This window comes from Aulonocara stuartgranti (assembly GCF_965226115.1).
Source record: "Aulonocara stuartgranti genome assembly, chromosome: 6".
NCBI classification, from domain to species: domain Eukaryota; kingdom Metazoa; phylum Chordata; class Actinopteri; order Cichliformes; family Cichlidae; genus Aulonocara; species Aulonocara stuartgranti.
The window spans coordinates 17,572,299-17,597,675 of NC_138944.1; the positions used below are offsets into that span (position 1 = coordinate 17,572,299).

General features: G+C 39.7%; 1 protein-coding gene across 3 annotated transcripts in view; it reads right to left on the reverse strand.

Moving 5' to 3' along the window:
* The window catches only part of mast1a (microtubule associated serine/threonine kinase 1a), an 81,773-nt gene that overhangs the window by 52,307 nt on the left and 4,089 nt on the right, over positions 1-25,377 (reverse strand). Inside the window, exon 2 of one of the 3 annotated variants that reach the window (XM_082536752.1) lies at positions 11,650-11,681. The exons of 1 other annotated variant lie outside the window; for it this stretch is intronic. In XM_082536752.1, coding sequence (XP_082392878.1) covers positions 11,650-11,681 — 32 coding nt within the window. Of the gene's footprint in view, positions 1-4,087; positions 4,367-11,649; positions 11,682-25,377 lie in introns of those variants that run through there. One more of the 3 variants, XM_082536755.1, reaches the window with a different exon arrangement.

The window sequence follows — 25,377 nt, forward strand, 5'->3', positions numbered from 1 at the left end:
TGTTTTGTGTTAAACTAATTTGACACAAATATTTTCTGTTTGCAAGATCAAAATGAGCTCAGTGTTCTTGGTCAACTCTAATAAGAGTTTTCAATAACTCTGCATGTAAGAAATTTATACTGAATAAAATAACGGACACTAGCTGCTCAGTTAATTTCAAAGCTTTCCTTGTGCTGAATAATAAAGATGAACTTAAGAAAATGTATCTTTATCTAAAAATGTCTTATCAGAAGATTCAGGTTTGATATCATGCAGTTCAGGTTTGCCAGGCTGTCATCCAGCTCAGGGGTCTATATGATAAGTTGTGTTATAATGTCATCGCAATATCAGAGTTGAACCAAAAACAGTCTGTGTGTTTTGGTCCAGGCTAGCCTGAACACCAGCCAGTAACAGATGGTGCTGTCACGGTACAAACAACAGGCATACAGCACGGAGAAGAGAATCCATGTTCGATGCTGAACATTTTCTTTACTACCTTTCTCTGCACAGCTATTTCAATAAAAAACAGCAGAGCAATAAAGCTGCTCAAACACCAAATGACAGACCCAGGTTTTATGCATCTGCTGCTGCAAAGTGCAGATAAGCAGGTTCCTGTTTTTAACCTCATACATGAACACTGTGCTGACAAAAATATCTGAAAAAGGACCATTATTTTGTAGCATCTAAAAGCCATAACACCACTGAGTATGTGCTCAAGCAGATAATTGTGGAACCTACTTATGTCTGGGTATCAGGTCCATCAACATAATGTATGCTCTATTGAAGCTGAGAGTTTCTTGTTGCAGAGACCACAACAACATCTGCACATATCAGATTGGTACAATGGAACTAGTATTTACAATATTTAATGAAGTTAGATTAGAGTAGCAACATGTAATAAAGCCTGCAGTTTGGTGCCCAGTTAGTAAAGAGGAAGATTCAGCTAACAGGAAACCTAAATACTAATGATCGCTCCTTCTGAGTCACAGTCTTTCCTTTGCGTTGCAAATGAAAAATAAACATTAACACCTGCATGTGAGTGGGATGAAACGTCATGAGTTGACCTGATCATGAGTGGGTTCATTGGTACACTGCATGATGTCCAAAATGAATTTATATATATATATACAGTATGTGAGAGAGAGGTAAGGTCTCTGGCAAGAAAGCCATTAAGACTTCCTTCACTTGTTTGTCATCCAGTTTGAATCTTTTAATTCTCCTTTCGTTTCCCTGCCTTTCTTTCAGGATCTCAAAATCCAGAGCAACAAACCTCCAGAGTTTACCTTTAGATGGTGAAATCAAGTAAGACAGAATGAAGCAGACAAGGACTCAGACTCTATTGTCAGGGGCTGCACTTAAACGTACACTGAGACTCTGCTTCAGGCTCTGCCTTTCCTCCCACCCCACTCTCCTTCTTCCTGCTGCTGTCTCGTGCCTCCTGTTCTCTTTCTTACTCACACACTTTTACTGTCTTCCTCTAGCTCAATCTGTTTGGAGTGGACACAAAGCATTATCTCTCTTAATTGCCACAGTCAGCCAAGAAACCCCACACACAAACACACACACAAAAGAAAGAGAAAGGAAGATAATTAAAAAACGCAGATTAAGAGAGGAAGCAGGGATGATATTTATAACACAGAACCTGGGACGGGTGAATGTTTTTCAGTGCTCGTGCTGATACAATAATTGAGTCTCAACACTTTTACAAAATCAGTATGCATAACAGGGATGTCACCAGAACTTATGATACCTTTGTTATTAAAATTATGAAAATGTGATAAAGCTTTATTTTTTTAAGATGTAAATATCACAGGTAGCACATACATATATTCCTTTTTGTAACAGGATTGATACCAACAGTGCAATCACACAACAGCAGCACTGTAGACAGGCAGACACACAGCCCCTCCCATCACTAGCAGCTGAACACCAGAACAGCAGCACAACAAACGTCTTAAAGAACAACACTGTGGCGAGAGGTCAGTAAAGCTCCCATTTAAACAGTTATCATAAATATTAACCTGGCTGTTGCACACACTAACGTTATGTGTTTAACTAGTAGCAATGACCCACATTAGCAGTCTGCTAAGTTATGGTTAAGGTAGCGGCTAACGGCTAGCGGCTATGGCTAATAATAAAATAATGTCACTGTTGGGGCTAGGCAGCAAATATTATCAGTCCTGACCATCTGTAAGGTTAATAGACAGTCTGTTCACCAGGTTTCAGCCAGCAAACATCACTGAAACCTAGACGTCCTGTCTCTGGTCAAAAGTGGCAAAAACTGAACTGTAAATGGACAGATGTTGATGTTGTTTCGATCTAGAATAGAGGGTAAGTCATACGTGTCTTACAAAGTGAAAAATATAGATCAGGTCATTACAAAGAAGGAATGAAATACATTTTTTAAAAACAAATGTGGTTAGTACACTGTTCTGGACAATGTCATATCCACGTACACTGATTAGCATAACCAAAACCTTCTTTTACAAAACACAGCATTTTATATTTTAGTCTAAAATATTATTTTATTCTAATCAATAACGAGATTGTCCCAGACTGAAGCAGGTAAAAGTTCACCAACAAGTACACAGAAAAAGTGGCAGTCTGCCTTAACTCTTTGTGATCACTAATGAAAATGTGGTGCCAACTCACCAGAAGCACAGGAGACAAACAGACAAACAGGGCTGGAGCTGAATACATTTGCACGGAACATCATTGTTCTAACTCTTATTTTTAAAAATGCCTTTTGTTTTTTTCCCCCCTTTTCAGCATTTTCCTGGATATTGGCATCGGATTTGAAAATACAGTACTGTAAAAACCCTAAAGCAAAATTATGTTTAATAAACATGTTTTCTGCAAGATCTCTGTCGAAATTAAACTTAAGAACTGGCAAATTATTTGTTTGCATCTTAGCAAAGAATAAGAAAACACGATTATGAATCTAACCAGGCATCTGATGCCAACAGTACTTGACAGCTTTCCATATTTAGTGCTGCAGACAGTGCCAGGTCAGTGCCAGCAAACATAAAAACTCGAACGGTCAGAAAATTAATCAATAACAACTTTCATGAATGACTAATTGCCAAGACAAAAACAAGCCAAAAACGAGCACAGGATCACTGGATTCATATTGATGTAAATTCATACTGTGGTGGATCTGTATTGCTATTTTACAGTCATCTGTGTAAATATAGACACGAGTTCAGATCATACAGGGAATTCAAACAGACATATACAGTCTCCCAAATAAACACATTTTCTCTAAGCCACATACAGTAAGTGGGGTGGCTTTACTCCTGTTCACATACAGCACATGGAGAGGGACAGTGAAGAGTCCGACTAATGCCCCTGAGATGACATGAGATGAGAACAATTAATCACAGTGGAGACCGGCGAGGAGGGGATAATGGGGGAGGAAAAAAGACACAATGAAAAAAGATAGATGGAGGATGCTGGGGACAGAGAATAAAGGAAAGAGAGAAGGTGGAGGAGAGGGAGAGAAGTGAAGAGGAAGGCACGAGCTTTGCCAGGCAGCCAGCACTCTAGTACTGCCCACTGCTGGCTCTCTGCTACACAAGCACTCCCTGGACACTGGAAATGCTTTCACTTCATAAAGCTATCTCTGACACGCAGGCTACTAAACAAGCACACACATACCTTCCAGAGTGAGTGTGCCAGACAGAGCCCACCTAACAACCCATAATCTAAAGCATGTGCAACTCTAAAATACAAATAACAAGTCTTATGCTGGACTGTATTGTAAAATAGAGATGAGCACACATAAGGAGTGTATAAGCAAACAAATGATGCATTTATAAAAACCCTCCTGCCATATACCTGTCACATATAAAAACATGCTGTGTGCACAGAAGCACATTATACGCACACATATGTATGCCAAAAAACAAACACACAAGTACACACACCATATTGCTGAAGCTAAATGGAGACAGGGAGACAACTGTGAGACAGCATGACAGTTGGCAGGGACAACGGACACATCATGGAAAAACACAACAACCTCCTCCGATGAATCAACACATACTAACAACAGCAGGGCACCACACCGGTCACAAAGACTGCACGTTGACATATTGCTGGCGTTTACCTTTTTGTGCGTCGAAACATGTTGGTAGCGGCAGAGGCTGTGTTGGCAGATGAACATGAGAGCAGCTGAGCCTCCACACGTACACACACCGAAATAAACTCTCTCACACACACACACAGGCTCGCGCTCAGTCAAGAAGCAGCGATTACGCTCCACGCTGGCATGTCAGCTTCCTCTGGCCAGTTAAAAACACACACACACATTCTCTCTTTGATGTCTGTACACGTGAGCATGCCTACAGGAGTGTGTGCAAGGGAGAGAAGAGGGATTTGGAAATGTCATCTGTGTTACAGATGAAGAAAATGAGAATTTAAGTTGGAAAAAAAGGAGAGACGGGGAGAGAGAGGAGACAGGGGGAACAGGCTGCCGAGCATCCCTCTCGGAAGGAGAGAGGATTGTGGAGCTGTTTTCAAGGGTATCGTGCCAAGCCAGGAAGTGTACAGCGACAGAGCAAAAGGGGGAGGGGGGGGGGGCACCAAAGAGAGTGAGAGAGAGAGAAAAGGGAGGAGGAGAACGAGATAAAGGGAAGGGGTATATGCTGTATGAATGAGAGAAAGAAAGAAACAGCATGTGGGGGGAACGCAAGTGAGAGGTGGAGAGATGAGGGGGGCAGTGAACTGGAGACTAATGTGAATGACAAGAGAGACACAGAGAGAGGCAGAGAAAGAAAGAGAGGAGGGACACTGCAATGTGATTTTCATGTGTTATTTTGTGTGTTTTTGTGTATGCTACAGCTTACACATGAGCACCACCAGACAGGGAATGACATCATTTAAAAAACAGACCATTCAAGGACAATGATGTTATATTTTTCTTTCTCTCTTTTCTGCCCCATGTACTGATGCCAACATTAACTGCCCTCTGTGTTTGTATAGTTTGCTTTAAATATTATATTATCATTATATTGTATTATCGTCAAGGGCAGCAGAGTGACACAGTGGTTAGATTTGTTGCCTCACAGCAAGAAGGTCCTGGGTTTGAATCCACTGGCTGACTGTGTGGAGTTTTTACAGTCCAAAGACATTCATGTTAGGTTAGTTGGCCATAGTGAATGACTGTCTGTTTTCTATGTGTTAATCCTGTGATAGACTGCCAACCTGTGCCATGTGTACAATTATGATAGCTGGGATAGGATCCAAATGGATGGATGGTATTAATGTATGTAGGTTTCATGATAAACAACAACTACTAACATGTTTATTTTTTGATAATATTATCAAGCCTTGTAGTGCAAAATCTACTTGCATTAACACAAGAATTAGAAGAAAGCTTTTTATAGTAACATTCAGGCTGGTTAGATAGCTGACAGTAAATTATGAAGCAATTTGTTTTTTAATCTTAAAATCACAATATTTTCCTAATTGTTATTACTTGCTTTCATTGCCTGACCCTAACCACAAATGTGTTGTCTCCCAGTCTGCTCATAGATCATCAAAAGGTGATGCTTCATTAATTCAGTCAATCAAAAATGGCCTCTGAAGCTCTGTTACTACAACTAAACTAGGTCAGGTTTGCAGTAATGTAATATTAGATATTCTAGGAGCCATCATTGCTTACTGCCTACGATACACACGTGCATTTAGTCAGAAAATTTTGACACCAATACTCTGGGTTTTTAATAAAACACTAAGTACTTTCTTGCTTTGCAGAGGCAGGTGATAAAAAGTCAAAATAATTACTGGTGTTCATGTGCAATGCAATGGTATGGGGAGCTCTATAACACAGAGGACCTACCAGGCGTTTTGCTACACTACAATACTTATTTAACAGTAGGATAAATTTATCCTTAGATCTTCTGTTAGATTTATTGGGATAATCAGAAAATATATGCAAACTCATCCCTTAAAAATATTTCTTTAAGCCAGTTATTGGTTGGTATGTTGCCTTTTTTCTATTTTTAGTTACTCCCACATGCATTGTTCTACTGCTGGAAATTAGTACTTATCTGCAGATGCAGATGGGGAAGTGAGAAATTACTGAAAAACAACAGTTGTGATCATAAGTTTAAATACACTCATTGTGGGCAGAATTTTCTGTAATCCACACGGGTTCAAAAGTAAACATACAGGCTCAAATATATCCATACACTCACTTAAATCCTTTAGTAATTTGTGCTAAATGTTTTACAGGGTCTTTTAACTTATCAAGGTCAGGGTCTATTAATGTATAGTTATTGATCATGATTGAGTAGAGTTGGTTTTTTTCGAGGTCTGAAAGAGGACCTTAACTGTAAATGTCAGTTGGGAGGAGATTGGTTAGGATGTTCAGGGACCGGCAAGGCTCAAGCCTGCCATGAACTAAAAACTGCAGGAATACCAGTATCACAGTGACACAGTGAGTTTTACATCACCATGTACTGGGAGGTTGGCACTTAAAAAATAAGCCTCTGCTCCAAAATCAAGACCTTCAAGCTTGACTGAAATTTGCGGCAGCCCACATGCACAAGCCAAATGCCTTCTGGAGAAAACTTTTATGGTCAGATGATACAAAGACTGAGCTGTTTGGCCACAATAACAAGACGTATGTTTGAAGGAGTAAACGTGAGGCTTTAAAACCTAAGAACATTGTACCAACTGTCAAGGATAGTGGTGCTAGCAAAATGCTCTGGAGCGTTGCTGCCAGTGGTAGTGATACATTGTACAAAGTGGATGGAATAATGAAGAATTGGAAGAAGGACTACCTCCAAATTCAACATCTAAAAGGCTGAAACCTGGACATATTCGGGGGTTCCAGCAGGACAATGATCAAAAGAACTTTTGGAATGGCCTTTCCACAGCGCTGACCTCCTCTAACCCTGTTAAAATTTTGTGGACTATGGTTAAAATTTGAGTCTTTCCTAGCAAACCAAACAAATTTAAATTAATTCTACCAATTCTGATAAGAAAAGCAGTCAAATGTCCAGCCATAGAACGGTAGAAGTTTTTGATGGTTACCAAAAGCAATCAAGATGACCAAGATGTAATTTGCTAAGGGAAATTTAACCAAATATAAGAAAATCAAAAATAAGCTTGTTCACCCAGTTCTTACTTTTTAAGTCATTAAAGATGTATGCGGCTCAGTCATTCCACCCTGTAAAAAGAACAGCTCAAAGAAATCATTAAAAGCCCTAAATCCCCATGATATTCATGCCCATGATGACAGCGTGTAAACTTCTGACCACAGCTATATGCCAGCCTTTTACTTTAATGCATGCATATAGAAACACACTGACACAGTTATGTTTTTTTTTCTAAAATATGAAATGCCAGATTGGATGAGCTCTGGCACTTGTCTCTTTGTCCTAGATATCACAGGAGCTGCTCTGCAATGCCCAACCACGAGAGATGTCATTTCTGTGTGTGTGTGCATATATGTACGCCCTCCCTCCCTCCCTCCCTTTGAAACAAATCCACCAAATGTTAAAGCTGACGTGGGGTGACAGTTGCACAGTAGTGCTGAGGGGAGTAATTCAATAATGGATGCCGTCTCTAATGTGGGAGTCTGGGTGGATAAAATATACATGGGAGAGAAGAGAAGGAGAGAAGGGGAGGAAGTGGGAGGAGGGCGGTGATATCATTGAAACACAGCGGAGGTCACAGAGAGAGGGATGGGTGGCATGATATCATATAGAAGACAAGGTGGGTGTTTCCGTGTTTCCGTGTTTTCTTGTTGGTGACCCGCCTGTCCTTCAATTTATTTTCTGAATAAACTGTCAGTCATTACACCCACTGCCCAACACGACACGCATGTAAAGAAAACCCAAAAGCAGCACCAGCTGTGAGCCTCCAGCTCTCCAGCATCATCTTCATGTCATGCTGTGACATCTGCCACCCTTCCACACAGGTCAAAGGTCACGGACAAAATACATCCAATGACAGCCGCTGGAGACACACATACATGATTCACATAAGAGCGCACACAAACACGCATGGCCAAACCGAGTCTAACAGTAAACTGCAATAAACGTGGATACAGACGCACATTAACTACCCCTGGCATGTATAAGCTAACAGTGTCAGACTACTGCTAGCAGACATTACCTCTGCTCAGAGTAAGATGTATACAGAATACTAAACAGAGAAGTACACGCAATAAAAAAAATGAAGTTAATAATATTTTTTTTTTAAACTGAGCTCTATGGGGAGAATTAATACCATGCTTCATATTTATAACCCCCTAAACGACCAGGACAGGCAGTACAACAATAACAGTTTACATGACAAACTGACATGTGAGCGAGCTAGGCGATTCACATTCAACTCATGCACAGCAAAAGTGGGCGAGCTGAAAATAAGCAGGGGAGGGAGGAAGGCATGGCTACATCGATTTCAGATAATTTTCAAGGATTTCAACACTTGAAGCAATGACAGCAAAGAGTTAGCATATAGAGGAAAATTACACTGTCCTCCAGGTTCAAAGGTATTTGCCGGCTGCATGTTGAGCAGAAGGCAAATTTCCAAATTCTCCCTGATTTTGTGGAAGGCTTTTAACAGCAGGAGCAGCAGCAAAAGAGAGGACACAGCCAAAAAGTAAAGAGCAATTAAGACGGATGGGAGGAATAAAACAATGCTTCTGATTTTTAAGAACACCAAAATTTTTATTATATTGGCTTCCAGTATATAAATCTAGATTTAAAAATAAAAATACTCGTTTAGTTCTATTATGTTGCATTCCAAGGACAAAAGAATCAATGATAAACCAGCAAAAAGTGGGGAACTTGGTTTCAGCACCATGGACAGAGACTCGCACGTCGTTTAAGCTTCTTTTATACATACATATATTTCATATTTTAACCAACATAGCTGTCAAATGTGAAGGGGTTTCACACGTTTGTGCCACACCGCGAGCCATTTTAATTGGTTCTGTCAAACCTCCAAACTTCATTCTATCCCATTCACTCCTACACTTCACAGAAAGCACCTAACTTAAGCAGAGTTTCCTTTCAGTATGAAAAGTCAGTCATATTTTTGTGAAGCTGACTCTGGATTCGATAGCTTTAACGTGGGACATTATGAAGGAATTCCCATTAATCATTTCATTCAAAGGCACAACTACAGCAAAGTGTTAGTGGGTCTTTTTCTTATAGTTTTCAAGTTATAATCTTGATGAAGTCATGTACAAAATGAGTCATACACTGCAGCCAACTCAACCAACATTTTTTGTGTTTGCAATATGAATGTTACTTAAACTTAAAACACAATGAGCGTCAGGCAACCTAAAATTATACAGAGACTCTTATTTTCTATTATTTATAAGCCGTTTCTTTCTTGTATTTTTTTCTCTCACAATGGGCATCGGACATACCCAGGGAAGTGTGAGTCATGCTGATTCTAAAAATATCTGCTTCGTGTTTTTTTTCTTCATCTGCAGCCAGGAGCCAGTCAAGACAAACCGAACTTAAACTAAAACAAAACCTTAAAATAAAATAAAAGTGGGCGTAAATTTAATTCTGAAATATTAAGCGGTGTGCATAAATATTAACTGGATAAGCATTTAATTTTTAATATTGGGAAGTCAATATACACTCATGGTCACTTCATTAGGTACACCTGTTCAACTGCTTGTTAATGCAAATGTAGAATCAGCGAATCACATGGCAGGAACTCAGTCAACCTGCTGAAATTCAAACATCAGAATGGGGAAGAAAGGCTATTTAAGTGACACTGACCGTGACATGGTTTTTGATGCCAGACCGGCTGGTTGGAGTATATCATTTGATTTAAAGGGATTTTCCAACACGACCATGTCTGGAGTTTATAGATCAAAGAAAAATATCCAGTGAGTGGCAGTTGTCTGAGTGAAAATGCCTTGCTCATGTCAGATGTCTGGGGATAATGGCCGGACTGCTTCGAGCTGATAAGAAGGCAACAGTAAACCAAATAACCACAATCAACCAGAAATACCAACTGAGCATCGTTTAAGATGCTACCAGAAAATTGTTGCTCATCTTCTGATGGCTTCTTCCAGCAGGATACCACATCAAGTTGCAAAGCTCAAATCATCTCAAACTGGTTTCTTGAGCTCTCTGTACTCAAATGGCCCAATAGAGCCCCTTTGGGATGTGGTGGAATGGGAGATTCCCAACAAATGTGCAGCAAATGTGTGATGCTATCATGTCAAGATGGACCAAAATCTCTGAGGATTGTTTCCAGCACCTTGTTGAATCTTTGTCACAAAGAATTAGAGACAGCTCTGAAGTTTAATGGGTGTCAAACCCATTACTGGCAAAGGATATATGCGTAGCTCAGCTTAGGTACGTGACTCTTTTCTTTTCACCTCATTGTTGCCAACCTACAATAAAGCACTTTGTGCAGAATCTATGGACACGTTCTGCTTTGCAGTTAAGGTCTTGCTCTCCCTCTGCAGACAGCTCTCTCTCCCTTTCTGTGCTCCGTTCACTAAGAGACGAATCAGCCAACCGGGGCACCCAGACTGAGGCTATGAAGAGAAAATGGTAAGAGACATTCTGTTGCTCTGAATATTTCTCTGAGAATAAATCTCAGCACAGCCTTTATCTTTACCGTATGTGTAAGGTGATTTTTGTAAGTCCTTATTTCAGTCATGTTTAAGAGCTTCGTTAACTATGTCAGGGTGCTCTTCACTGTCTGATGCCTTACTTAACCAACTGTAAGGGCTTCTTGCTATGTTTGTGTTTGTCTGCACTGGGTTCACCACGGGTGGCAGTGTAGCACAGCCTGGCAGGGGAAACGTATAAGGGGCACAGGTGTAGCAGAGTGACTAATCATGCTTGGATGACGAGGAGATGACACAGTTTTCACCGATTGTTACGCTTGAACGCTCACAGTTTTAGGATAGCCACACCAGCTATGGTTTCGTCACGCAGGGTTGTTTTGTTTTGGTGACACACCAACTGTAAGTTTGCAACAGCAGATATTATATTGGTAATTCAATAAACAAGCAGTTCTCCCACCACAAGGTAAGTAACTAAACATTTGACAGCTTAAGTCCTAGGCTGCTCTGCTCTCTTTTCTCAACCCTCAGACCCCTCTCATCCACACGGGGCATTGAGGTCACAGCACGGTGCTCCTGCTGCTGATCTTTCATTGCACAGCTCAGTGGTGCAACAGATTGAACCAGCAGAGAAACTCCATGAGTGAAAAAGCTCCTGCAAAGCTGAAACATGCTGCAGTCAGTAGATGAGGCTCCCACTACACAATAACATCATTTGACCATGACTTCTTGTAATAAAGCTGAAATGGTTCCAAGTCTTTAAAAAATATGATTCCTTCTTCATTTTTCAACAGTATCCCATTCAAGTCAGACAACTGTGCCCATACAATATACAAGGAATTGCAAAATAGCAGTATATTGTAGCAAAGCACATTAAATGCTCTTTCCTTAATACCTTGCAGATAATTATCGTACTTTTCACACCAGGATCTCACAAAATTCCAGATATTCCACAAGGCAAGAAAAAAACTCACATCACACACAGCCATACAACCAACATTACAAAGAAACTCTCCAGGAAGTGTTCTGATGATGTCACACATGTGCACTACAGATGCTACTGAATAAAAAAAACATATTATTATGTAGGAGAAATGCAGAGGAAAACTTACCCACTACTTTTTCGGGGCAGAGGTAGATCCTTCTGGTGAGAAAGAGAAGGCAAGAGAGAAAAGGAAAAGTGGAGAAAAGGAAGGAGAGGGGGAGCAGACAAATGAGACTGGTTAGAGTTTTACACATCATGCAATCTGCAGGACTCATTTCTAAAAGGCAGAAAACTGTTACTATTAGTTATCTATTAGTGTGGTAATGAAATGTGAATTAGCATAACATCTCTTGTAATATCTCATTATACAGACTGTTACCAGCAGGAGTTTATGATTAATCTAACCACACTGATATAATTACTTATTAAAGACACACAATTACCAAATTTTCTGTCGTATTATCAATTTAATGTGGCATGAATTTTCCTTTTGTATCCCTTCACACATTTTGCACTGATGTTTTTAAAGTTTTGTTTGAAGCACAGCATAATTTCTCAGAAAACAGGACGAGCACGTTCAAATCAAGGTCAAAACTTAGACTGATCTTGAGTTACAAAAAAAATGTCGCAATATGCTGTTTTCTCTGCCTTAAGGCAATGTGAACATACACAGATTTTTATACCTTTATTTATGTGTAAGCACTCTGACTTTACATATAATGAAGCTTGGTATATAAATAAAATTATCATTGTCCTTGCTTGTGTCCTCTTGTTTCAGGTGGGGATTAGACGTGCCTGTTTCAATGTGAAATGTTCTGGAACATACAGGAACCTGAATGAAAGCACACATTTTGTCCTAAAGTCTTTCAAAAAAATTTCATCATGGGTGTTACTAACAGATATTTGTCGAGTTACGAGCCACATTAGGTACACCTGTTTAAGCGCTTGTTAACACAAATACCTAAACAGCTATGTTTACATTGGGGCCATGAAGACATGCTCAAAACAACCTCCTGAAGATCAAATTGAATATCAGAACGAGCAGGGAAGATGTCAGTGGCTTTGAAAATGGTATGAAAGAATGGCTCTCAATCCAACAGAGCAGCCAACAAATCTGCAGAAACTGTTTGATGACATCAAAATCTCTGAGGGATACTTCCTGCACCTTTTTGAATCTATGCCATGAAGAATTAAGGAAGTTCTGAATGGTCCAGCCCAGTAATCCAGTAATGAAGAGGCTGATAAATGCAAATATTGATTGATTGATTGGTAATTTATTTCAACATGTGAACAATATACAAGTACATTTAGAAAAGAAATGAGAGAAAAAAAAATACTATACAAATTACATACAAAAAAACATTCTGATTAATTTACATGTTGAAAGGGAGTGGGAAATATGACACAAGGGTAGAAAATAATTACCACAAAACTAGGATTAAAGTACATTTAATGTAAATCCCATGAGCCTTATACAGTATTTCTTGTACTGTGACTGTGCCCCCTAAATATTAATCACATCCACATATTGCAGAAAAGGTTTATGAGATTTACTCCTGCAATTGATAGCAAAAGTTACATGTAACATAAATATTAACTACTGTAGGTAAAGGAAAGATTTTTCTTTCTTTTGCCCATCAGTTAAAAAAAAAAAAATCCTATGTGCATCACAGCATACATCTGTCACCTGGTACCACCTCCTCATTTATCTGAACCATAATTGTTTAGCAATAACATATATATAAATGGTTAATCTTCCTAAAGTCGCAATCTGTGAATTTGCTCTTCCTTAGAGTTCACCACTAATGCTACTTGCTCACTACTTGCTTAGGTCTGCAATAGGCTAGTTTCCATTTATTCAAAACTAAATGTAATTTTGTATATGCAACATAAGCATATCATTTCTGAAATGACTATTTTGGTAGAAAAGGTTGCCGACCCCGGCACTACAGCCAAACCCCGAGCTGATTTTAAAATGCATAAAGTATAACACTGGCTTAAGTGTTTAGAGAAGGGATCCAGGGTATGTTCAATATGTCATCTTAATAAAAACACCCTAGATGAAAATTTTAAAAAAGAGCAATGTTTTAATTTACAGCTTGGCTTTAAGGTGATATTATATTGTTCATGTATCCTGTCAGTGAAAAGCAGTTTGACAAATAATCCCTCGTAAGTGCTTGGAGACCTTAGGGCTTCAGGAAACACCAGGTTGGAGGGAGACAAAATCAATTTAAAAATTGTTGCTGCTATATTTATGACACTGGGACACAACTGTAAGGACTCTGATGTGATTACGATCTACTGGGATGAATCTGTATGCTGCTTGTTACCCATCAAGTCCCAATTTAAAACCATTAAACATTCAGTTTAGCTAAGATCAGGTTACTGTCAATTTCTCTTGTCAGCCTGTCCTGTGTCGCTTATCAGGATATTTTCTACCTCTCAATGGCTTTGCTAAAAAGATAACATCTTTTCCCCCCCACTCGGCTTGTCACACACAGCCATGTCTGTGAATTCAAATGAATATAAGTAACTAGAGACGCTAGGGTCACATAAGTTGAGGGACATAAGGTAATTATAAAGGACTGCGACTGGTTTTCACTGGTTTTGATTTGATCCTGAGAGTTCTGTCCCTCCGTCTCCCTCGTTGCCTTTGTTTAAGTAAACCAGCATTACAAAGTCAAACTGATGAAACGTGACTTGACAGCTGGAGCTTTTGTCTCCAGTCTCAAAACAAGCTGGCTACCCAAACCCGCCCAATTCCAACACCGTGGGCCATGAACACACTTGCAGTCCGTTGATAGAAAATTACATTACAATATTCAGTATTTAGCACGACAAGAATGGTCCATGTGTTAAGGTATAAAAGGTTTTAATACGCAGAACAGTTGATCCAGATGTTTAGAAACTGAAGTCAAAGGTAACTGGATGAAAGGACAGAAATCTTTTGTCTGCCTGAAGTCTTTGTCTCGCAGCCCTCGGCAGATGCTTCTTATCTGCCTTGGTGATGCTCTCACACTGCAACCACCTTTAGCTCTTGTCGATATCTTTAGCCCAGCTTTCAACAAGAAAAAATCAGACTGAGTTGAATAATTCTGGTTGCTTTGGCTGCGTGTTTTGATGCATGCGGCTGAATTTGAGCATACAGTTTGCTCCTGTATACCTCCTCATTCTTCTGTCAGCAGTGCAATCATACATAAAAAGCAGTGTGCCAGTTAAGCTGGCAGCCATAGGTGGCCCAGCCATAGCAGACCAGCCGTTATGTTTGATAGATGAGGTGGTGTGCTTTGGGTCATGAGCCATTTTTCTACATATTTTGTTCTTGTCACATCTTTTTTTCCATGAGTCCATAACTTTGTACAAGAGCTTCCACTTTCTTTCTGGATGTTTTCTGTATTGTTTTATAAGTTTCAATCTCATATAGGATTTGTTTTTTCTCATTGAATCATCGGATGATCAGTTCATTACATGATCATTATTATTTGCCTGCAGATTATTCTTAACTTCCTGCTGCCCTGCTCGTGTTTCTTGGTTAGACATTTTTTGCTTTTTTAGAATGGGGCGATCGTGGCTCAAGAGTTGGGAGTTCGCCTTGTAATCGGAAGGTTGCCGGTTCGAGCCCCGGCTTGGACAGTCTCGGTCGTTGTGTCCTTGGGCAAGACACTTCACCCGTTGCCTACTGGTGGTGGTCAGAGGGCCCGGTGGCGCCAGTGTCCGGCAGCCTCGCCTCTGTCAGTGCGCCCCAGGGTGGCTGTGGCTACAATGTAGCTTGCCATCACCAGTGTGTGAATGTGTGTGTGAATGGGTGGATGACTGGATATGTAAAGCGCTTTGGGGTCCTTAGGGACTAGTAAAGCGCTATATAAATACAGGCCATTTAGAATGATCCCAACTTTTGTTTTAGCCAATCAACTTACTATCTGTCTCACAGATTTAAGCTTGTGCATCCAATTATTTTTTAAGTCATTAAAGATGTATGCTGTACAATCATTCCACTCTGAAAGAAATCATTAAAAGACCAAAAATTACCAAAGTTAATCACTTTTTTTGCAGAGAATTACATTACAGGAAATCTACCACTCTCGTCGGTGGTATGGAGCAATGTTCTTCCTTGTTTTCAGTCTTTATAATAAGAGACACTTATCATATCCAAACTGAAGCTTCATACATGCTGAACAGACATGACGTCTTCACTGAACTCTTGCCAAGAAAGTGCTACTTGACAACTACTCATTACAACTTATATTCAATATTAAAATATGCAACTTTAATAATAGCATTTCAGGTAGAGCGGAGGGCAGACAGTTTTTATCTGGGAGTGACATCATCTATCATGGTCAGTTTTTTTCAGGGATGCTAATACGGTACATCATCAAGAGGAAGTGAGCTACGCCAGGGTGACTCAGAGAGCGCCCCACTGGAGTCTTGTGTGTGTGTGTGTGTGTGTGTGTGTGTGTGTGTGTGTGTGTGTGTGTGTGTGTGTGTGTGTACGTACATATGTGTGTGTGTGTGTACGTACATATGTGTGTGTGTGTGTGTGTGTGTGGATATGGGGCAATAGGGATGGCTAATGGACCAAACCCCAACACCTGCTCCCTCTCACTGTCTTTTCAGTTGACAGCTACTGTATGTACTGCTTTCTTGTTACTGGCTATTACTAAGCGTATCACAGCAAGATATAGGCACAAGCCATTATTACTATTATTCTCTGAATTTTAGCTCTAATACAAGATTTTTCCACTGTTCAGTATTTACATGATTTAATATAAAAAAATGATAGTAATGTAAATCTGAAACACATTTGACGCAGTGTTGCACTGATTAATTGATCCATTATTTTAAAAAGATTATTGGTAATTATCTGAAAAATCCTTTACTCTTCATAATTAAAAAGCCATTCATCAGAGATTTGAGATTATTTAATTCCAGAAAGTTTCTCCTTTGCTTTGAGTTCAGAGAAAAGAAGTTCTGACAATGACACAAACCTCGATGGACATTTTTCCTTTTTCTCTGGTGTTTTCTAGTTTAGACTAAAAAAGATTGTATAAATAAATATTAAATGTAATAATTGTAGATTTAAGCTACACATTAATATACAATAAAATTAATCAATAGCAGCAGTAGCCACAATCTCCTGACACACGTCAGACCTAAGCCAGAAGACAAAAAAAGGGCAATCCTTCATTAATCAATAAGGATTTCAATCTCATAAATAAATCACTGTGCATCCTTCACATGATGTAGCAAAGTGCTATTTCAGTCTCTAAAAGCCTGAATGAAAAGTTAATACATATTTTTGAATCTATGTGTACAAACAAGTGTTTTTGTTCATTTTTAGTAAATGAATTAATACAGAACAACAAAAAAACTGACAATTTGCTGATGTTCCTCGATTCCAGGTGTGTGCAAGTAAATGTAAAACCATTTTATACAAAGTTGTACCAAAAGTTAAATTTTGAGATTTTGAACTGATTGTAATGCCACAAAGAGGTCACATTACTAAACAATTATTACATTAATTTAAAAAAAAAACAAAAAACTGATCAGCTGATTTAAGAAAAACAGTTACTTGTTTGCTTCTGTTTATCTGACCTCTGTTTCATCTCCTTTATGGTATTTGCCTCCAGGCGCCGTCACTTTCATGCTTAAGAATGAATCATGTTCAAAATAAAATCACTTTTTATGACATTTCATGTATTTTATGCATTTCTTTTTCTAAAACAACTGACATCTTGGGCACATATGAAATGATTAAAGATCATCCTTTAGAAGATGCATAAGCAATACAGTGCTAGCATCACTGATGCTCATTATTAAAACTCATTCTCGGTCTTCACGGTTATACACTCACAAGCCACTTTGTTAGGTACATGTGTTAACACAAATATTTAATCAACCAGTCATATGATTTATGACCATTTGTGACCAGTCATATGGTCATACAGACACGGTCAAGACAACTTGCTGAAGTTCATCAAAACAGAACAAAAGGTGATTGAAGTGACTTTAAATGTAGCATCATTGTTGGTGCTAGATAGGGTGTGTAGAATATTTCAGAAACTTTTGATCTTGTAGGATTTTTCTACATAGTTATCTCTAATGTTTACAGAAAATGGACCAAAAGTTGAAAGCAGTTTTGACTGCTTCAAGCTGATAGAAAGCCAAAAGTAACTTGAATAAATACTCGTTATAACTCAGGTATGGAGAACAGCATATCTGAGCAGATGAGCTACAGCAGCAGAAGACCACACTGGATGTCATTTCTGTCAGCTAAGAACAGGAAACTGAGGCTACAGCTCACACAAGCTCACCAGTATTGGACAATAAAGAACTAGAAAAATGTTGCCAGGTCTGATGAGTCACAATTTCTGCTGCAATATTCAGATGGCCAATGTAAGAATTCCAAATCATTCCAATATGGACCAAAAATCCAGCACCTTGTTAAATCTATGCCATGAAGATTTAAGGCAGTTCTGAAGACAAACTGAGGTCCGACCTGGAACTAGTAAGATGTACGTAATAAACTGACCAATGTGTTTATGGGACGTTTCATTATTAGCACCCATTTTCTGCCTTTGTGCTTATACTAATGCAAAAATGTGTCCATGTTCACACTGCAACAATTTAGAAGTGTGATCTCGGACACACATACAAATTCCAGTTCACATTCATGGCACCGCAGTTACATTACATAACAAGAAAGCCTCCATACAAATATTTAAACAAAAACATCAACTTTAAAAAAAGTTCTGATGTAACCTGCGTGCACTACAGAGATGCAAAAGCATTAGTTAAGCATTTTTTACAGCTTTAATTCAACATAGCCAGACTCATGGAAATCTGCACATACAAACAAACACCTCCCCGGCACATTTAATGTATTATGCACAGCTTCCGTGCGCCAAGTAACAGCCCATTAATCACATGCTCCTCGGTTGCTATGCTTTGCGAAGACAGGACAGTTCAACCCAGATTAAAATATTATGCAAGTTTGCCAAAGACGTTAAGGCAGGGTGTCAGATGTTTTTTCTTTGGCTTTTGCTTTTCAGTTAATATCTACCCAAGGACCAAGTGAAGGCCAAGTGCAAACCATAGAAAAGAAAAATGTTAATATGTTGCTCCTCTGGGCAGAGTCATGAGACTTCTGTTCTGTTTCCACTGCCAAAACTCAGAGCAGATTGGAAGGCAAATGTCACACAGTGTATTGTTCAGTTTAACAGTCTGCAAGTCTTCAGTTTTTTCTTAATAGCCTTCAATTCAGAGCTCTTGACACTAGGGTCTGAAATAATGTAGCATCTCGATGAAATGTGCAGATTTTGAAACCTGAAGAGCTGGTATCTTTTTCTTACTTCATGTATTTCGGGAATTAAGCCTGGCAAAAACTTTATTTCTTTAAAGGTTTCTGGCATGGGAATTCTAGCTCTGCAAAAAGTAGTTCAAATATTTGAAAGTATTCCCAAATATATTGTGGCCTAGATTTGTTGCTTTGATGTACACTTTGCTCTACCAGTGCAAAACCTACCCTTTTCTGAATAATACTGACATCAGAAGGACGTGTTGAGGCAGAACAAAGAAGTGGGCATGGCAATGAGTGACAGGACTTGGCAAACAGAGCTGGATCTTCTGCAGTGATCACACTCTTATCCCTCGTGCTTAGCATATTGGAAATGGGCACACTGCCCAGAACAAAATATTGGACAAATTATGCGTGTGTGTGTGTGTGTGTAAGTGGCTTACTCCATACTCCTACATGAGAGCGGGATGAGACACACAGCATGATTTGTGTTTGTTTGTGTGTGCGTGAGTGAGTGTTTGACCATATGGGTTAAGTGTAAGTATATTGTACTCCACACACGTACAATTGCTCGGACAATATGATAACCTTCTCTTCAGATGAAAACAACTCATATGACTGATACACTTTCTCCCACAGCAGAGACTACGGTTACAGTTGAATAAAATGGATGGAAAGGTGCCTAAACTCAGGGTGTTAGTCATGATTGCTGGTGATCTACTTTCTATTATTGTGTATTTACTAATGAGGCAACTGCTTCTGTTGCATGACAGCATGACTTTGTGTAACTGATATAAAGTCTTTGGAGCACTACAGTCTGTAATTGTCATTTAACATGATATCAAATTCACATGAAAAGTGTAAGTCAGTCTAAAGCTGTTGTCTTTTTTTTTTTTTTTTTTGCCTGTCCCGTTTGGCTCTTTTGCCATCAGAATTGTTGTCTAAAGGCAAAGAAAGATGCCCAACGGATTTACTTTACCAAATTGACCATCCCAGCCTTGCCGTAATGGTCCATTTGATTCACCTTTTATTGTTTATTTTATTTTCACTTACTGAATACGGGACAGACTTGACTGGGGGAAAGAAGGGGAGAAAGAAAGAGGGAAAGAGAAACAGCTGAGAAGAGGGATGGGGGGAAGGGCAAAAGACAAAAACCAACAGAACGGGCAGAAGAAAGAAAAAAAAGAAGAAGAAGAAAAAAAATGCATATATCAATCACCTGGATCACCTGCTAAGAAAGAAAAAAGAAAACAAGCAGAAGAGAACAAGAGTAATAGAATAAACAACATCACAATGATATATGGGAATATGACAGTGAATACTAAACATAAGATCAACAGAACACAGTGTGCTTTGAGGTAGGAGCCAAAAAGGGTGTAGTTTGTGGGTGTGATCACCCGTGTGTACACCTGTGAGCATGGACGCGCCTGAACAACTACAGGCCGATCTCAAATCTCCCGTTTTTAAGTAAGATCATTGAAAAAGCAGTTTCTCAACAGCTCAGTTACTTCTTAAAACAGAATAATTGCTACGATGCCTTCCAGTCAGGTTTTAGACAGAACCACAGCACTGAAACCGCTCTGACCAAAGTGTTTAATGACATATGTCTGAATACAGACAGTGGAAAAATGTCAGTCCTAGTTTTACTGGATCTCAATGCAGCATTTGATACAGTTGACCACAACATATTACTCAAACGACTGGAGAACTGGACAGGTCTTTCAGGAACTGTACTAAACTGGTTCAAAACATACGTAGAAAACAGGAAATACTTTGTATCAATAGGTAACTTCACATCTGAGCAGACAAGTATCACATGTGGAGTTCCCCAAGGTTCCATCTTGGGACCCCTTCTGTTTAACATCTACATGCTCCCACTGGCACAGATTATAAACAACAACAAAATAAACTATCACAGCTATGCAGATGACACACAAATATATATCACAATGTCACCAGGAGACCGAGGCCCTGTACAGGCTCTTGGTAAATGCATTGAGGAAATCAATGACTGGTTGTGCCACAATTTTCTCCAGCTAAACAAAAACAAAACTGAGGTAATAGTCTTTGGCGCCAAAGAAAAACGATTACAGGTCACCAGAGAACTTCAATCTATACACCTAAAAACCACAAACCAGGCGAGAAATTTGGGTGTAGTGATGGATGCAGACCTAAACTTAGAAAAACACATTAAGACAATAACAAAGTCAGCTTACTATCACCTCAAGAATATATCAAGGATAAAAGATCTGATGTCTCAACAGGACCTGGAAAAACTAGTCCATGCATTCATCTTTAGTAGGCTTGATTACTGTAACAGCATCTTTACAGGTCTACCTAAAAAATCAGTCAGACAACTACAGCTCATTCAGAACTCTGCTGCTCGAGTCCTCACTAAGACCAAAAAAGTGGACCACATCAGTCCAGCTCTGAGGTCCTTACACTGGCTGCCTGTCCGTCAGAGGATAGACTTTAAAGTTCTGATGCTGGCCTATAAAGCTCTGAATGGTTTAGGACCAAAATACATCAATGACCTCCTGACCCAGTATGAACCATCCAGATCCCTCAGGTCATCTGGATCCGGTCTTTTATCAGTTCCCAGAGTCAGAACCAGACACGGAGAAGCTGCATTCAGCTTTTATGCTCCTTATATCTGGAACAAACTCCCAGAAAGCCTCAGATCAGCTGAAACACTCAGTTTATTTAAATCCAGGTTGAAGACTCACCTGTTCTCAGCTGCATTTGAATAAAGCACCAAATCCACACTTTAAGCTTAAATTTCAAAACTTACATTTAACTACTGATTTTATCTACTGTTCTGATTTTATCTGTTTTGATTTTATATACTGTTTTGTTTGTTTGTTTGTTTGTTTGTTTGTTTGTTAATTAGTTAGTTAGTTTATTTGCTTGTTTTAATCAATTTTAAATCATGCTTTTTATTTGTTCTTGTTTCTAATGTCTCTGTAAAGCACTTTGAATCACCTTGTTGTTGAATTGTGCTATACAAATAAACTTGCCTTGCCTTGCCTTGTTTTTTTAAAAGGTTCCTTCATGTAATGATCTGCTAGAGGGTGTGGGGGGGCCACAGCCCCGTCCTCCAGGGCATGAAGCAGGTGTGGAGGAGATCAAAACTCCAGACATCCAGAGGCCCCCAGAACACAAGAGACCAAGGAAGACCAACAGAGGGGCAGCCGCGCCACTGTCCCAGAAAGAGCTGAGGAGAGTCCCAGATGAGGGCTCACTCAGCAGCTGCGGAGCAGAAGCCAGGGGGAGTTGCAGTGACGCGCCCGTGAGCTCCGCCGGCAGCCAGCCGTGCCTGACTGACCGAGCCCCAGGCCGAGAGGCCGGGGGCACCCCACCTCCGAAGTGGCCCGAGCGAGCCCCAGGCTCCAGGCCCCGATAAGCGGCCGCCAAGGAGTGAGCCGGTGTGTACCTGGACGCCCATCCCCGGACACAAAGAACCACCAACGCACCGATGTCTGAGGGAGTCCGCCACTGGCAGGGGAAGTGGTGGTAGGGGGGAGATAGGCCTCCAAACCTTGGAGGGCCTGAGATGTCCCCAGAGAGGTGGCGCCTGACACCCAACCTGACATATAGACACAGACATACAGGCACACACAGACACAAACATCCATTCCCACCCTCATGCTCTCATATGCACTTACTCCACACTCAACCAACGTGGAGACAGACATAAAGAGACGCTGTACACACGATCACACTCCCCAAGCGTACTCTACAAACCGGGTCTAGGTACCCTTGCTCCTGGAGGGGGGAACTGCACCCAGACCCAGGTGGTGTTACCCTTTTCCCTGCGGTGGGGGGAGGCAGACCACCCCGACTCCGCAGCAGCAGGGAGGCCCCACACTCCAGACCGCAGTCGGACGGCCAACTCCTCCTCCTAGCCCCCTCGCTCCAGCAGGCCGCAGAGAATGGGGGTGAGAGAAGACTCCAAACCTCCCTCCACCCGCTCATTGTAGTGTTGATGCATGTGTGTTCTAAAGTGCATTTAAAACCCAGGAGGGCTTGGAGCTACCTGCCAGAGAGCAGCAGGTAAGCGCATGGTCCCTCCTGCTAGCCCTCAATGTCTACGTGTATTCAAAATTGAGAGGTGGGCAACGACGCCAGGGGTGAGGTGTACACCCTGATGGTAATTTGGATTCCGTGTTTTGTGCCTAAAGCTGTTGTCGCATGTCCAAAGATCACAGAAAGGACCAACAGGAGATATGGGGGAAAAAACATAAACCAAAACTTTAGATCAAAACATCTACTGAACGTCAATGTTTTACAGCGATTTATTTCTCTGTGTGACATCATAATGATGTGGCAGCTGGACAACTGCAGAATGAAAATGATACAGTCAGAAGGAAGGATAGGTGGATAAAACACGTGACGCAGATGAAGTGGTATAAAACATTACTGTGGATCCAGTGGAGATAAATGACTACTAAACTATAGATGACAGCAGGTTTAGCCAATCAGCAAACTACTGACCATGAAAATTCACATGCTTATATGTTTAATCTATTAGCTAAATATGTCTGGCGTGCCAGCCACAGAAGAGTCAAGCATACACACTCCACCTACAGGGCATATATTTTCATCAATATCCACCCATTATGCACATAAACTGGTGTTGAAATTGCAGCACACGAGTGTCAAAGATACATCTCGATGTCCCAGCTACAGATTTCTGTTGGCACACCTCTCAATGCTGCCTTGTTTTCTGTCCAACGAGCCCTCCAAATTAAAAGATAAAATTTGCCCATGCTCTCCAGAACAAGAAAAAAATCTGATGCACCTATTGATATGAAAGCATCAGTTTTGTGGCCCTTCAGAAATAAATATACAATTTCATGGGTTTGAGTTTAAATGATGACTTTGTGAAGGTAAAGCAATCATTAACAAATAACTAGTTAGCTAATATTTATGATCATTTATAAAGGAAATCATCTTTGGTTGGAAAACTGTCCTGAGTTCTGATGTTTTTGGATCTCCTGTTATTACAGACTTCGCTGTCACTCCGTCATAACATCACCTCACTTCCTCCTTTGGCACCACCATAATTACGACAGGCCATGTATAATTGATGTATATTTAATACATGTTTTCAATAATACATCTAACTTCTGTTTCAGCGTCGCTGGTACTAGGATGAAAAGCAGAAAATATTTTCCACCTCATAGTACAATGCAATCATTTTTTTCATTTAGCTCCTTATTGAATCATATTAAGATTTACATTTTTTGAAGCCTTTACTTTTTTTGTATATTCTGTTATTTTCAGTTTTACCAAGCTTTTTCTTTAGTTTTATTTTTTAACCTTTCTTACCTATTTTGGTCTGTAACATTGCATTTATTTTATTGATATAAGCTGTTTGGGATATTGTAACACAGTATTTTACCTATTTTTAGGATTAATAAAGTATTTCTTATCTCTGAAAGTTTTGATATACAGTGGACCTCATGGCTGGACATGTGTAAGTGTTTGGAATGGGGCATTCAGGAGGTCTAGCAGCCCTTTTCCACTAGTACCTACTCAGCGCGACTCGTAGTACCTGGCACCAGGTACTTTTGTTAAAGTCCCATGTTTTACCTTGTATCTTCTGTTTATGCTTTATTGATTCGAAAATAAACTGTTGAATGCCAAAGATTTAGTGATTCATCCTGACATTTCAGATCTTAATCCCCTGGCATCAAATCTTAAACATCAGAAAATCTTGTTATCTTTGCTTCCTTTCTTAAATTTGACTCACAAATTAAATCAAGCGTTAAAGTCTTTCATTTAAAAAAAGAAGAAATTATTTCTTTCTATCAATGATCCTGAGGAAGTCATTCATGCTTTTATTACATCTAGACTAGAATGCTGCAATTCCTCATCTGTTGGACTGAGCAAAACCTGATATCATGAATGCAGCCGGTTCAAAATGCTGCTGTTAGACTCTTGACTGCTACATGGAAGTGGAATCATATTCCAGTCATTCTTAAATCATTGCACTGGCATCCTGTGACGTACAGGATCAATTTCAAAATGTTGCTTCTCACATGTAAGTGCTTTTGTGGGCTTGCTCCAGTTTCCAGCTTTACAATGCTTTGTTCTATGACGCTCACTTAGTTGACTTCTTGTAATTTCAAATTCCCGATAAGGTTGTGCAGGTGATCAGGCATTCTCAGTCAAAGCTCCAAAACTCCCTGGAATCATCTTGTTTCTCAGGTTAAGTCATCTTCCTCGGCAACTGAAAACAAACATCTTCTCATTAGCTTTCTCATCTTCAGACTATTGCTTAATTTTTCCTAATTCCTCTTTTTTACTATTTGTATTTTATTATTTTTATTATTATTTACTCTATTTTTCTTTATTGTTCTTAAATCATTAATATTATTCCTATGATAGTTTTGATGCTGTGCAGCACGTCTCTGTCTGTTGTGCCTAAATGTTCTATATAACATATATATATAATATTGACTTGAAACATTATTAGATGACCTAAAACATTATTGCACATTTATGTGTTTCAGCTACCTGTTTCACCCCAAATTAGTTCAGTGTCCACATTCATAG